We start from the raw sequence: 12,697 nt of genomic DNA, 5'->3' as shown, positions 1-12,697 counted from the left end.
CTCATGACTAATTATAAGGTCACAATCTCTGTACACATACTTATGGATCATAGCCCTGCTTTTAGTCCAGGGAAAGAACACGGCTCTGGGAATCAGGATTCCCGGGTTCTGGTCCTGGCTGTGCAAGTAAGAGCATACCTGCTGTAGCCATGCCATCGGTGATGGAGGTTTCTGATGGAAGTATCAGTTAAGAGGTTTTACCAGATGGACTGGTCCTGCAGAAATTCTGAGAAGCAGTGTGGCCTAGTGGAAAGAACCTAGGAGTCAGAGGACTTGGTTCTAATCTTGCTCTGCCACTGAGGAACCTTGGGCAAGTCCCTTATCTTCCCTGTACCTCAGTTTTCTTCAAACTGTAAAATGGGGGATTCAGTCCCTGCTCTCCCTTCCCTGAGAGTGTGAACTCTCTGCAGGACAGGGACTGTGTCTGACCTGTCATGCTTGTACCTCCCCCAGGACAAATGAAAGTTTGTCTCTAGACTGTAAGCGCATTGTGGGCAGAGAATGTGTCCCGACAACAACTCTGTTATATGGTACTCTCCCTAGGACTTAGTACAGTGCTCTGCACACCGTGCTCAATAAGTACTATTGATAATGATGATGATGATGATAAGAAATGCAAACAGCACTGTTGTTGTGGAGCAGTTGACAGTTTCTGCACCATCCTTAACTTTGTTCTAGTGGGAAGAGCCCACACCTGAGAATCAGAGAATCTGGATTCTGATCCTGGCTCTGCTTCTTGTCTGCTGTGTGGCCTTGGACAAGTCACCTAACTACCCTGGGCCTTAGTTTCCTCATCTGTAAAATAGGCATGAAATACTTATTTCTTCCTCCTGCATAGACTGTGAGCCTCATGTCTCCCATGACTGTGTCCAACCTGATTATCTTGTATCTACCCCAGAACTTAGTACAGTGCTTGACACATAGTAAGCTCTTAACAAATATCATGTTGTTATTACTAAGTGACTCTGCTTCCCAGGGAGAAGATTGAAGAGTGGGTTTCCTTCATATCAGCCTGCCTGGAGCAAGAGGCTGTACATCAGAATGCACAAGTAAGAAGCACAATTACTAATAATTCAACATCTGAACAAAAGTGGCAGCAGTTGTTCTTCAGTAACTTGTGTGAATGGCAGGATGAATAAGTAGGGAAATGTATGGCCCTATGTTTTTTTACCTTTAACAATGAGAAGAAATTTTTTTTGTGTGTTAGGCAACAGAATTGAGTGCCATGGAAAGTAGTACAAAAGCTCTGGGTTTTCATCAGTCTCAGGAAGAGTGATGTGAGGTTTCAAACTGTGGCATTTGTCATAGCTGTAACTATAGCATTTTCAATATAATCATTGCCCAGAGTGCATAACAGTATCGTTTCTAACGCTGTATGTTAAGTTTGTTAAATCTAAGCAGGAAAGAAATCCATAAGGGAATAAGATAAGCAGAACATTCATTCTTCAACTATCTTGTGTGATGTTTTTGGATTTCTAGAATCATAGTTTGAAGCAGGAAGAACTAAGAAAACAGACCAACTTTGCACTGTCTCTAGAACCCAGAGGAAATATGAACATCTACCAAAGCCTACAAGATATCCATGATGTACAGGTTTATTTTCAACTATCAGTTAGAAATGGGAATCTCTATTGCATATCCAGGGATTGCTTCTGATTATACTATAAACTTGTTATTGGCAGGGAATATGTCTGTTATATTGTTGTGTTGTATTCTTCCACGTGCTTAGTACAGTGCTCTGCACAAAGTAAGCACTCAGTAAATACAATTGATCGATTGATATATTGTGTCTACCCTGGCACTTAACACAGGTTATGGTTCATAGTAAGCACTTACCAAATAACATAATTATTTTTATTTAGAGATGGCCATCTTTATAGTGTAAAACAGGGATTTAGAGGTAAAGTTCTGGCAAAACAATGATTTGGGGAAAATTCAATATTAGATTCATGCTAGCTAATCAATAGTGTTTATGGAGCACTTACTATGTACAGAGCACTGTAATCAGCACTTGAGAGCGTACAGCACAATAGAGTTGGTAGACATGGCTCCTGCCCTCAAGGATCGTAAAAACTAGTAGGGTAGACATTAAGTGAATAAGAATAATAATCATAATATTTGTTAAGTGCTTACTATGTGCCGAGCACTGTTCTAAGCACTGGTGTAGATACAAGGTAATCAGGCTGTCCCACGTGGGGCTCACAGTCTCAATCCCCATTTTACAGATGAGGTAACTGAGGCACAGAGAATTGTTGGTATTTGTTAAGCACTTACTATGTGCCGAGCACTGTTCTAAGCGCTGGGGTAGACATAGGGGAATCAGGTTGTCCCACGTGGGGCTCACAGTCTTAATCCCCATTTTACAGATGAGGGAACTGAGGCGCAGAGAAGTGAAGTGACTTGCCCACAGTCACACAGCCGACAAGTGGCAGAGCTGGGATTCGAACTCATGAGCCCTGACTCCAAAGCCCGTGCTCTTTCCACTGAGCCATGCTGCTTCTCTTAACAGAGAAGTTAAGTGACTTGCCCATAGTCTCTCAGCTGACAAGTGGTGAAGGTAGGATTAGAACCCACGATCTCTGACTCCCAAGCCCGGGGTCTTTCCACTAAACCACACTGCTTCTCCTAAGGGGAAGAGGCAGAATATAAAGATATGTACTTAAGTGGTGTGGGGCTTGGGGATGAGTGAGTACCAGAGGACTTAAGGGCTACAGGCGCAAGGGCATAAATGATGCAGATGGGAGGAGAACTAGGACAGGGAAATGAGAGTTTAGAGTTTAGTCAGGGAAGGCTTCTTGGAGGAGTTATGCTTGATTGATTGATCGCTAGGGTGTAGTGGGAGAAGACAGTGAATAAGGGAAAACTGCTTGAATGCCTTAAAGCCAGTGTGTAAAAATCTGTGCTTGATGTGGATTACCATTAGCCATTTTTGAGGAGCAGGCAGATGTATGTGGATAATGTTTAGATAAATAGTCTGGGCAGCGGAAGGAATTATGGGCTGGAGAGGCTGGGCCACCAATATAGCTGATCATTCATTCAATCGTATTTATCGAGCGCTTACTGTGTGCAGAGCACTGTTTATAGTCAAGCTGGGAAATGACAAGTATCTGGACCAGCAACGTGGTGGTTGTTTGGACTAGTCAATCAATCATCTTTATTGAGTGTTTACTGTTTGCAGAGCAGTGTACTTAGTTTTTGAGAGAATGCAATAAAACAGAGTCGGTAGGCATGTTCCAGGCCCACAGCGAGTTTGCGGTCTAGAGGTGGATCTTACAGACTGAGAGGAAGGGCTGGATCCTGGAAATGTTGTGGCAGAAGAACCGGCAGGATTTATCAACTGACTGACTCTGGATCTCTTTTTTATGGTATTTGTTAAGCACTTAAAATGTTGAAAGAGTAGTAGGAGTTAAGATTAATGGCAAGCTCACGAGCTTCTGAGAAGGGAAGAATGGTGGTGTTGTCAACTTCGATGACAAAGTTAGGGACGAACAATTCTACAGACCAGGAATACAAATCCATTGTATTTTTTAGTGATATTTGTAAAGTGTTTTCTATGTTCCAGACACTGTTCTAAGCGCTGGGGTAGATAAATGCTAATCAGGTTGGACACAGTTCATGTGCCCCATGGTGTTCATAGTCTTAATACATATTTTATAAATGAAGTAACTGAGGTACAGAAAAGTTGTCACTTGCCCAGGATCACACAGTAGACAAGTGGCGGAGCTGGGATTAGAACCCAGATCCTTCCGATTCCCAGGCCCATACTCTATTCTGTAGACCATGCTGATTCTCTGGTTTTGCTGCTGCTTGGGAGTTCAGTGTAGTGCTACCTTTACTGTTTACCATGCGGCTTCTCACAGAGGCTTATAGTACAGTGCCCTGCACACAAGTGATTAATAAATATTATTGATTGATTATTTAATACTTCTGCCCACAATCACTACTGCAATTATAGCCCCAGAGTTCATGCTGCCTCCTTCCATCTATTTAAACATTGGAATTTCTGCTCCTTCATTCATCAACACAGATTTCAGGAGATTCTTAACGCTACATTTTTTTAATGGAATGTGTTAAGTGCTTACTACGTGCCAGGCACTGTACTAATTCTGGGTAGATGCAAGGCAATCAGGTTTGACGTAGTTCCTGGCCCACATGGAGCTCACAGTCTTAATCCCCATTTACAGATGGGAAACTGAGGCACAAAAAATTGAAGTGACTTGCCCAAGGCCATACAGAAGACAAATGGCAGATCTGGAATTAGAACCCAGGTCCTTGTGATGTCCAGACCTGTGCTCTATCCACTAGACCCTGCTGCTTTTCTTTGGCAGAATAAGGATGTTTTAGTGCCTAACATCTTCCAATCATCTTCCACAAACCTTCCCTTAATTCCAGGGAGTGTGTTTGCATCCCTCATATGTGTTTTATCTGGATTTGGTTTGCTTCTCCTCTCCAAAATCTGGAACCAATATAATTAAGATGACTTTTCCCGATGACTTTTACACTCCAATCTTCAGAGAGAAAAATCAAATCCAGATCCTGCCTTCAATGGGCCAAGCCAATAAAACTGCTCCAGGGAATATCACGAAAAGATGGTGCCATGATACAGTGTTTCTTTTTCTTGTTTAGGAGAAACACACTTCAGGAGACCAAAGACCAACTTCAGACCCTGGTCCTTCTAATACTTTAGAATCCAAGGTTCACTCCAGCCCACCAAGATGGAGTCTCCCTGATATGGTAAGTGAAAACAGCGATTTGAATCAATTTTGAAAGCCTCTTCTTTCCAAATTTTTCCCAAGCGTTATTGAACTTGATCCTCACAGAAGCCTTCCCCAGTTAATTCTCAACATCCCAATCACATCAGCCCAACACTCACCCTTATTTTTTATTTATTTATTTAGCTGTATAAGCAGTTATTGGTTCAGCTCTTCCTCCTAATAACGCTGTATTTACTCTTGTTCTCCTTCCTGCTTTCATTACTTATCTATACCTTAAATTGTAAACTCCTTGAGAGCAAGGGATGCATATCTTGCTACTATTGTACTCTCCCAATCGTTTAATACAGTGCCTAGCACCTAATACAGTAGGTGCTCAGTAATTAGCATTGGTTTATTGATATATCAATTGTTGCATAAGGTATCTTGGCCTTCTTTTTTGAGGGTTTAGAACACTTCTTTTTTTCTTTCAATGGTATTTGCCATTTCACTATGCCATGCTGCTGACTGTATGCTGCTTTACACTGTAAACAAATTGTGGGCAGGAAATGTGTATGTTACATTATTTTATTATACTCTCCCAAGCACGTAGTACAGTTCCCTGCACATGATTAGCACTGAATAAATATGATTGACTGATGGATACTGTGTACACAGCACTACACTACGCTATGGGGTGATATATTAACATTATTTGCTTAGTTTTTGATTCACAATTTTAGGTGAATCATGCAGCAATTATTTGGGATGCATTTCTAGAGGGAACTCAGTAAACTTGTCCTCTAGAATATAAACCCATTGTGGGCAGGGAATTTGTCTGTTTGTTGTTATATTATACTCTCCCAAGCACTTAATAGAGTGCTTTGCACACAGTAAGCACTCAGTAAATATGAATGAATGAATGAATGAATGGGGCCAAACTAGACATGTGCACATCCTTTCCTTGGTTTTTCCATATGGCTCTTATGCAGAATGAGTTCCAAGATTTCCCTATAGTTTCTTTTGAAATTACATTCTGCTCCTCCAGTTCTCTATGAGGGAGTTTAGGTTCTATTCCTACCTCTACCACTTGCCTGCTATGTAACCTCGGGCATGTCCCTTAATCTTTCTATAGCTCAGTTTCCCCATCTGTAAAATGAGGATAACAAGACTATATCTAATTTGATTATCCTATATCTACTCCATCTCTTGGTACAGTGCTTGGCCCAAAGTACGAACTTGAAAAAGGGGCAATTATTACTATTAGTAGTAGTAATAGTAGTGTCATTATTATTATTAATAAGACCTGCCTCTCCCTGTCTCACAGGGATGTTGTGAGTGGGCAAAAATGATCTATGTAATGTGAAAGCTCTTTCAAAGATAAATGCACTGTATAATTTTAAGGTGTTACTATAACCACTTATGTGGTTTTGTTGTTCATTATAATGATGTCTCTAATCTTTCTGAGGAATAAGAACAATGATGGTGTTTGTTAGGCACTTACTATGTGCCAAGCACTGTTCTAAGCACTGGGGTAGATACGAGGTTATCAAATTTTCCCGCGAGGGGCTCACAGTCTTAATTCCCATTTTCCAGATGAGGTAACTCAGGCACAGGGAAGGTAAGTGACTTGCCCAAAGTCACACAGCTGATAAGTGGTGGAGTAGGGATTAGAACCCATGATCTCTGACTCCCAAGCCTGGGCTCTTGCCATTAAGCCACACTGCTTCTCAGGGGACAGGGCTTTGCCTTCATCCCTTACAAATCCAGTTTTAGTGTTAGAGGCTCAGTCTTCCTGTCTGTCTAAAATACACTGCATTTGGGTTCTTTATTGTTGTTGTTGTTATGTGGACATTACCATCTCAGGTATTATTAGACAATTTGGTGAGCATGTGTCTTTTAGATGGTCTTTAATAGTGACCCTGACATCATCCCAAATGGATGGAGCTGATTGCCAGGAGTTTCTGCTTGATGCAGAGGGGAGTGGGTGACTACTTTGGGTGAGAAGTGGAAGCAAGAGAATGTTAAAATTTAATGTCATTTTACCATGCTTTTTCCATAAAAATTCCCAGTCTACCTCAGGGAGTGCTGGAGATACCCAAACAAACTATGCTGAAGTCCATAGACTATGAGCCCAATGTGGGACAGGGACTGTGTCTAATCTAGTTATCCAGTATAAACCCCTGCATTTATTGCAGTGCTTGGTGTAAAGGAAGCACTTAACATGTACTATTACTATTATCATTATTATTTTTATTGCTCTTGTGAGGAGTAAAATGCAGTACATTTAGCTTTCCAGCCCTCCTCCAGGGCAGCTACTTCTGTTCATTTTCTTACACCTTTGGACAAAAAAAAGTAATTTATAGTGCCTACTTTACCTTGAAGCACTGAATGCACACAATGACGTGATTAACATTGTTCAATTACATTGCTATGGAAACGATAAATACCAGCAAAAAGAATAAAGAGAAGGGATGCTGAGCGGAACATAAGGTGCACTGAAAATGGTCTAATAGTCATTTTCCCCCATCAAAGCTACACAATAATCATGAAGAATGCAAAGTGGAAAAACTGGAAAAAGCAAGTTAGTGACTTACAAAAATGGAGATTAGGAAGAAAATGGGAGCTCCAGTGTATGTGTGATGCATGTTTATTTTAATGCATTGATGTTACAGTAGCTTGGAGAAATGTCCCTGCCTAATGGGAATCTTAAAAATGTGATCGTTAAAGTTCTTTGCTTTTTCTTGGTACAAGATGAAAGCAGGTTTAGTCTTCTTGAGTCTTCTGGAAAAGATCACCTTCTATCAGTTGCAGATAGGAGAAAACAAATTATAATATATCCCCTTTATACCCTTAACTGCTCAGATATACATTATTTCTTTTACAGGAATTAAAAGACAGGTGTCCTCCCGACCCCAGGCAGCCTCAATTTCTATCTGATTTGGCTGCTGAGAGTAACCAAGACGAGGAAGAGAATGTCTATCTTTGTCCACGAAGTGTTCTTGCTCAGGTACTGCTCCAAAAAACTATAATTTTCCAAGGCACAGCTCCATTCAGGACATAGTGGAGACTAAGATACAGGTGGTGACTTCTAGGGTAAACATTCAGACTGGCTAAAGGCAATGTGGTGTAGTTAGGGTGAGGATGTCATTAAATGATGCATCTCCATTAAACTCCACTAAGCAATCCAAAAGTAAAAGCACAGAACAGGTCACTACAGAACAAGAGTCTAAAACCCTAAGATTTCTTTTTATTTTTCCCCCTTAAAAGCAGCAGACACCTGTGGGTGTGATACTGAGTTATGAGTGGAAAGACTGGCCTTCAGTTACACAGGAGATTTTGAAATTAAGGTTACACTGATTATAATCAATCATTTATTGAGAGCTTACTATGTGCCAAACACTGTACTAAGCACTAAGGAGAGTACATTATATTATAGTGTTAGACTATCAGTGGTATTTATTGAGCGCTTACTGTGTGCCCAGAAGTGTAGTAGTTGGTTGGGGTACAGTAGAGTGGGTAAACACTTTCCCTGCCCACAGGTTATCCTGAAGTGTCCAGAACTGGTCCCGAAGGGAGTCTGCAAGGTCTAGTGGAAACAACTCTGAAGACTCAGGTTCTAGTTAGAGCTCTTCCTGGCTTGCTCTGAGACCATATGTCTGTATAAGCTCATTGGTGGGCAGGGGAACATGTCTGCTAGCTCTGTTGTATCGTACTTTGTCAAGCATTTAGTATAGTGGTTTGCACATAGTAAGTACTCAATGAATACCACTGATTGATTGATTGGCTTCAACCTCTCTTCCTCCTTCTTAGACTCTGAGCCCCTTGGAAGACAAGGACTTTATCCAACCTGATTTTCTTGTATCTACTCTGGTATTTGTCAGATAATGAGCTCTCAAAAATTACCGTAAAGTTAACTGAAATAAGGTCATGGGCTATACCCAGCTAATTCCTTCTCCGTACACTTTTTTTTAAATCTTGGTCCTAAATCTCAGAAGAGAGGACGGAAAAATAAATGTTTAACAAGTGGCTGTCGTCAGCTCTATATAGATGCTTGAGGGTGACCACGTAACAATTATAATAATAATTGTAGTATTTTTTAAGCACTTCTGTGCTAAGCACTGGGGGTAGATACAATTCAATCAGATGGAACACAGTCCATGTCCCATATGGGGCTTGCAGTCTAAGGCAAAGAGTCATTCAATTGAATTTGAGTGCTTACTACGTGCAGAGCACTGTACTAAGCACTTGAGAGAGTACAATATAACAATAACAATACATCCCCTGCCCACAATGAGCTTACAGTCTAGAGGAGTAGAGAGACATTAGTATAATTAAAAAAACAAATTACAGATACATGCATAAGTGCTGTGGGGCTGAGAGGGGGATGAATAAAGGGAGCAGGTCAGGGGGACACAGAAGGGAGTGGGACAAGAGGAAAAGGGAGCTTAGGGAAGACCTCTTGGAGGAGAAAGCATATGTATATATGTCTATTTATACTGATGCCTGTTTACTTGTTTTGATGTCTGTATCCCCCACTCTAGACTGTAAGCCCGTTGTGGGCAGGGATTGTCTCTCTTTATTGCTGTATTGTACTTTCCAATCGCTTAGTACAGTGCTCTGCACACATTGAGCACTTAATAAATACAATTAAATGAATGAATGCCTTCAGTAAGGCTTTGAAGGTGGGGGGAGTAATTGTCGGATATGAGGAAGGAAGGAAGGCATTTCATACCAGAGGCAGGACTTGGGCGAGAGGTTGGTGATGAGATAAATGAAATTTAGTTACATTGAGAAGGTAGTATTGGAGGAACGAATTGTGCAGGCTGAGAAGTAGTAGGAGAGTAGCGAGGTGAGGTAGGAGCAGGCAAAGTGAGTGCTGTAAAGCCAATGGTGAGGAGTTTCTTTTTGTTGCGGGGATGGATGGACAAGCATTGGAATTTTCTGAGGAGTGGGGATACCTAGTCTGAATGTTTTTGTAGAAAAATGATCTGGGCAGCAGAGTGAAGTAGGGACTGAAGTGAGGAGAGAGAGGAGGCTGGGAGGTCAGCAAGGAGGCTGATAGTGCACATAAAACCTATGACTCAAAGGGTCATGGGAGCCACATACCTATTGTTCTTTTTCCACGTCTTGCGTGTTGTGCAGGAGCAGCCCTAAGAGGAAGTGGGAGGCAGCTCCATCTGGTGGCTCAGTTTCATCTTCTGAGCTCTCCCTCTAACTCCCAGTTCCATCGTAGACTCCCCTTAGAAAGTTGGAAAAACTAGCCTATCCTGATGTAGTTTAATAGGTCCAGACACCATCCCTTAAAGCCATCTCCTATTTTTTTTGGTAGCTGGAGAATGACACTGTTGCTTCCAATGATTCTTTTAAGCCTATTGAATCCAGTGGCCTAGACCAGATGACCAAAACAAGTGATGCTCTTTATGAGCCAATGAAATCTTGGTGAGTATGACTGACCACTCAACTGGTGTGGTGAGGGAGGAGTCTTGGGCTGTCAAGCATTTAAATTGACAATTTAATAATGTCTATGGACAAAGCCATCATTTTTAATGTGGACCAAATGGATCCAAAGGCTAAGCCATCTCCTGAGGTACTTGAATGTTTTTATCAATACATTCCGTGATGTCTTATTTGTTCCTCCACCCAGAGGTAAGCAGTGGTCCCCTATTCTGGGCACACATTCTTGTCATGTTATTTTTATTCAGTTGAACAACTTCCTTTTTTAGATTAGATTTCCTCCCCACTCACCCTACCCTCTCATCCTTTTTCCTGCCCTCTTCTCACACATACACAGGCACGTGCACATACCCCCTAAATGGTTCATTTTCATTACATTTCCATTTTTAGGAGGTTAGTTTATTTTATTTGACTCAAATCGTAACTGTAACTTTGGCTGGACACACTTCAAGGGCCTGTCATTCTTCACCGTAATGATGGTTACTTGATACAGCTTCAAATGCGTCGAAATAGTTGTGTCAGACATGCCAGTGCAGTGGTTTTCCTTATGATTTTTCCTTAGTTCGGGTGAAGAGAAACACCACCAGCCCTCTGGCAATAAAACTGATTTCCCAACCCTTCCAGAAAATGAGGTCAAAAAGCAACTCCTGGAGAATCAGGATCCAAGCAATGATGCACACATTTCACAAAGCACCAAGGAACTGAAGATCAGGAACAAAAGAAAGGGCTCAGGATCATTATCTGCTGTACAGTTGTCTATAATAGTCAAGTAAGGATCAGCTTTACAGTTGTTGTTTTAAGATTTTTGCATATAGTGAAAGACTGCCTTAACTTCTGCCACTTGCCTGCTGTGTGACCTAGAGCAAGTCACTTAACATCTCTGTGCCTGTTACCTCATCTATAAAATGGAGATTGTTTTTGAGCCCCACAGGAGACATGAACTGTATCCGACCTGATTAGCTTTTTATCTACCCCAGTGCTTTGTACAGTGCCTGGCACATAGTAAGCACTTAACAAATACCAGTAAAAAACAAAACAAAAAAATCTTCTAAATTGGCCTTGCAACTAGACTGTCTCTCCTGGTTCTCCCCTCTACCTCTCCAGGCACTTCTTTTTAGAATTTTCCTCCATCATCCCGCCTTAGCTATATCACCTTATATTCCCTCTCTTGGGCAGGTCATCTGCTCAGTAGCTTCAATGATAATTTGTGTGGCTTACTTCCCAATCTGCTTTGAGAAGCAGGGTAACTATCTCAGTTACCTCATCTGTAAAATGGGGATTAAGACTGTGAGCCTATGTAGGACAGGGACTGTGTCTGATCTGATTAGCTTGTAACCACCCCAGTGCTTAGTACAGTGCCTGGCGCATAGTAAGCCCTTAACAAATACCATTAAAAAACAAAAAAACTTCCACCCTCTGACTTCCTCTGCAATTTTAACCAAAATCTTGATATTTTTCTTAACTCCTCCCCGTCTTTCAACTCTCATATTCAGTCTGTTGATAATCCTTGGTTTTATCCTTCACATTTCCAGGATCTGCCCTTTCTTCCCTCCAAATGGCCACCACATGCTAGTCCAGGCACCTGTCACATCCCAGTTTAACTACTGCATGACCCTCTGTGCTGATCTCCCTGCCTCTAATCTCTCCCCTTTCCAGTCCATACTTACTCTGCTACCTAGATCATTTTTTGAATACATCATTCTGCGTACATCTTCCTCTTCCTCAAAAATCCATCCGCATTGAGCAAAAACTCATGACCATTGATTTTGATGCATTCGATCAATTTTCTCCCTCCTACTTATCTACTCTCTTCTCCCACTATACCCCAGTTCACACTCTTTGATGCTTTCATGCTAACTTTCTCACTGCACCTCAGTCTCTTCTCTCATGACACCAACCCCTTGCTTACACCCTCCTCTTGGAACTCTCCCTTCAAATTTGACAACTTCTCATCTTAAAACCTTCTGAAATCCCATTCCCTTTGGGAAGTATTCCCTGATCATTTCTCTCCCCCACTGGCTGAAATTCCCTGACTCTTGCTTAAGTACATTTGCCTCAACTTCACTCTTGTGTACTCACAACCACCTATAGCACTCCTATGCATATTGACTTCCGTACCCTTGGATAAGCCACTTAGCCTCCCTGGGCCTCATCTGTAGAATGCAGTATGGGGATAAAATGCCTGTTCTCCCTCTTTCTCAGTCTGTGATCCCCTTATGGGACAGGTCCTATGTCCGATCTGATCATCTTATTACCTAGGCATGCATTAAGCACTTAAATACAGATCATCAACATCACTCACTTCTGCTCCCTTATAGCTTTAAATTATTTCAGTGTCTGTCTTCCCCACTCCTTGAACTCCTTGAAGGCAGGGATCATGTGTACTAATTATTGTACTTACATTCCCAAGTCCTTAGTATGGTGCTCTGCATACAGTAAGCACTCAATAGATACTATCGATTGGTTGATTTATTTAAATGATCTACTGTTCCACAAAAGAATTCTTACACACTAATATTATAACTGAGATGAAATTAATGACGATAAAC

At 41.5% G+C, this 12,697-nt stretch overlaps 1 protein-coding gene across 6 annotated transcripts in view; it reads left to right on the top strand.

Annotated features, from left to right (window-relative positions):
- Nucleotides 1-12,697, top strand: part of PLEKHS1 (pleckstrin homology domain containing S1) — a 29,461-nt gene that overhangs the window by 8,322 nt on the left and 8,442 nt on the right. For 2 of the 6 annotated variants that reach the window (XM_029081532.2, XM_007667689.3), the window contains exons 6-11: nucleotides 977-1,049; nucleotides 1,480-1,593; nucleotides 4,627-4,734; nucleotides 7,579-7,701; nucleotides 10,024-10,133; nucleotides 10,711-10,917. In XM_029081532.2, coding sequence (XP_028937365.1) covers nucleotides 977-1,049; nucleotides 1,480-1,593; nucleotides 4,627-4,734; nucleotides 7,579-7,701; nucleotides 10,024-10,133; nucleotides 10,711-10,917 — 735 coding nt within the window. The remainder of the gene's footprint in view (nucleotides 1-976; nucleotides 1,050-1,479; nucleotides 1,594-4,626; nucleotides 4,735-7,578; nucleotides 7,702-10,023; nucleotides 10,134-10,710; nucleotides 10,918-12,697) is intronic. The other 4 variants (XM_029081535.2, XM_029081533.2, XM_029081531.2 and 1 more) reach the window with 3 other exon arrangements.

The sequence above is a fragment of the Ornithorhynchus anatinus genome, chromosome 16 (genome assembly GCF_004115215.2).
Source record: "Ornithorhynchus anatinus isolate Pmale09 chromosome 16, mOrnAna1.pri.v4, whole genome shotgun sequence".
In the NCBI taxonomy this organism is placed as follows: domain Eukaryota; kingdom Metazoa; phylum Chordata; class Mammalia; order Monotremata; family Ornithorhynchidae; genus Ornithorhynchus; species Ornithorhynchus anatinus.
This window is presented reverse-complemented; position numbering and strand designations above follow the sequence as displayed.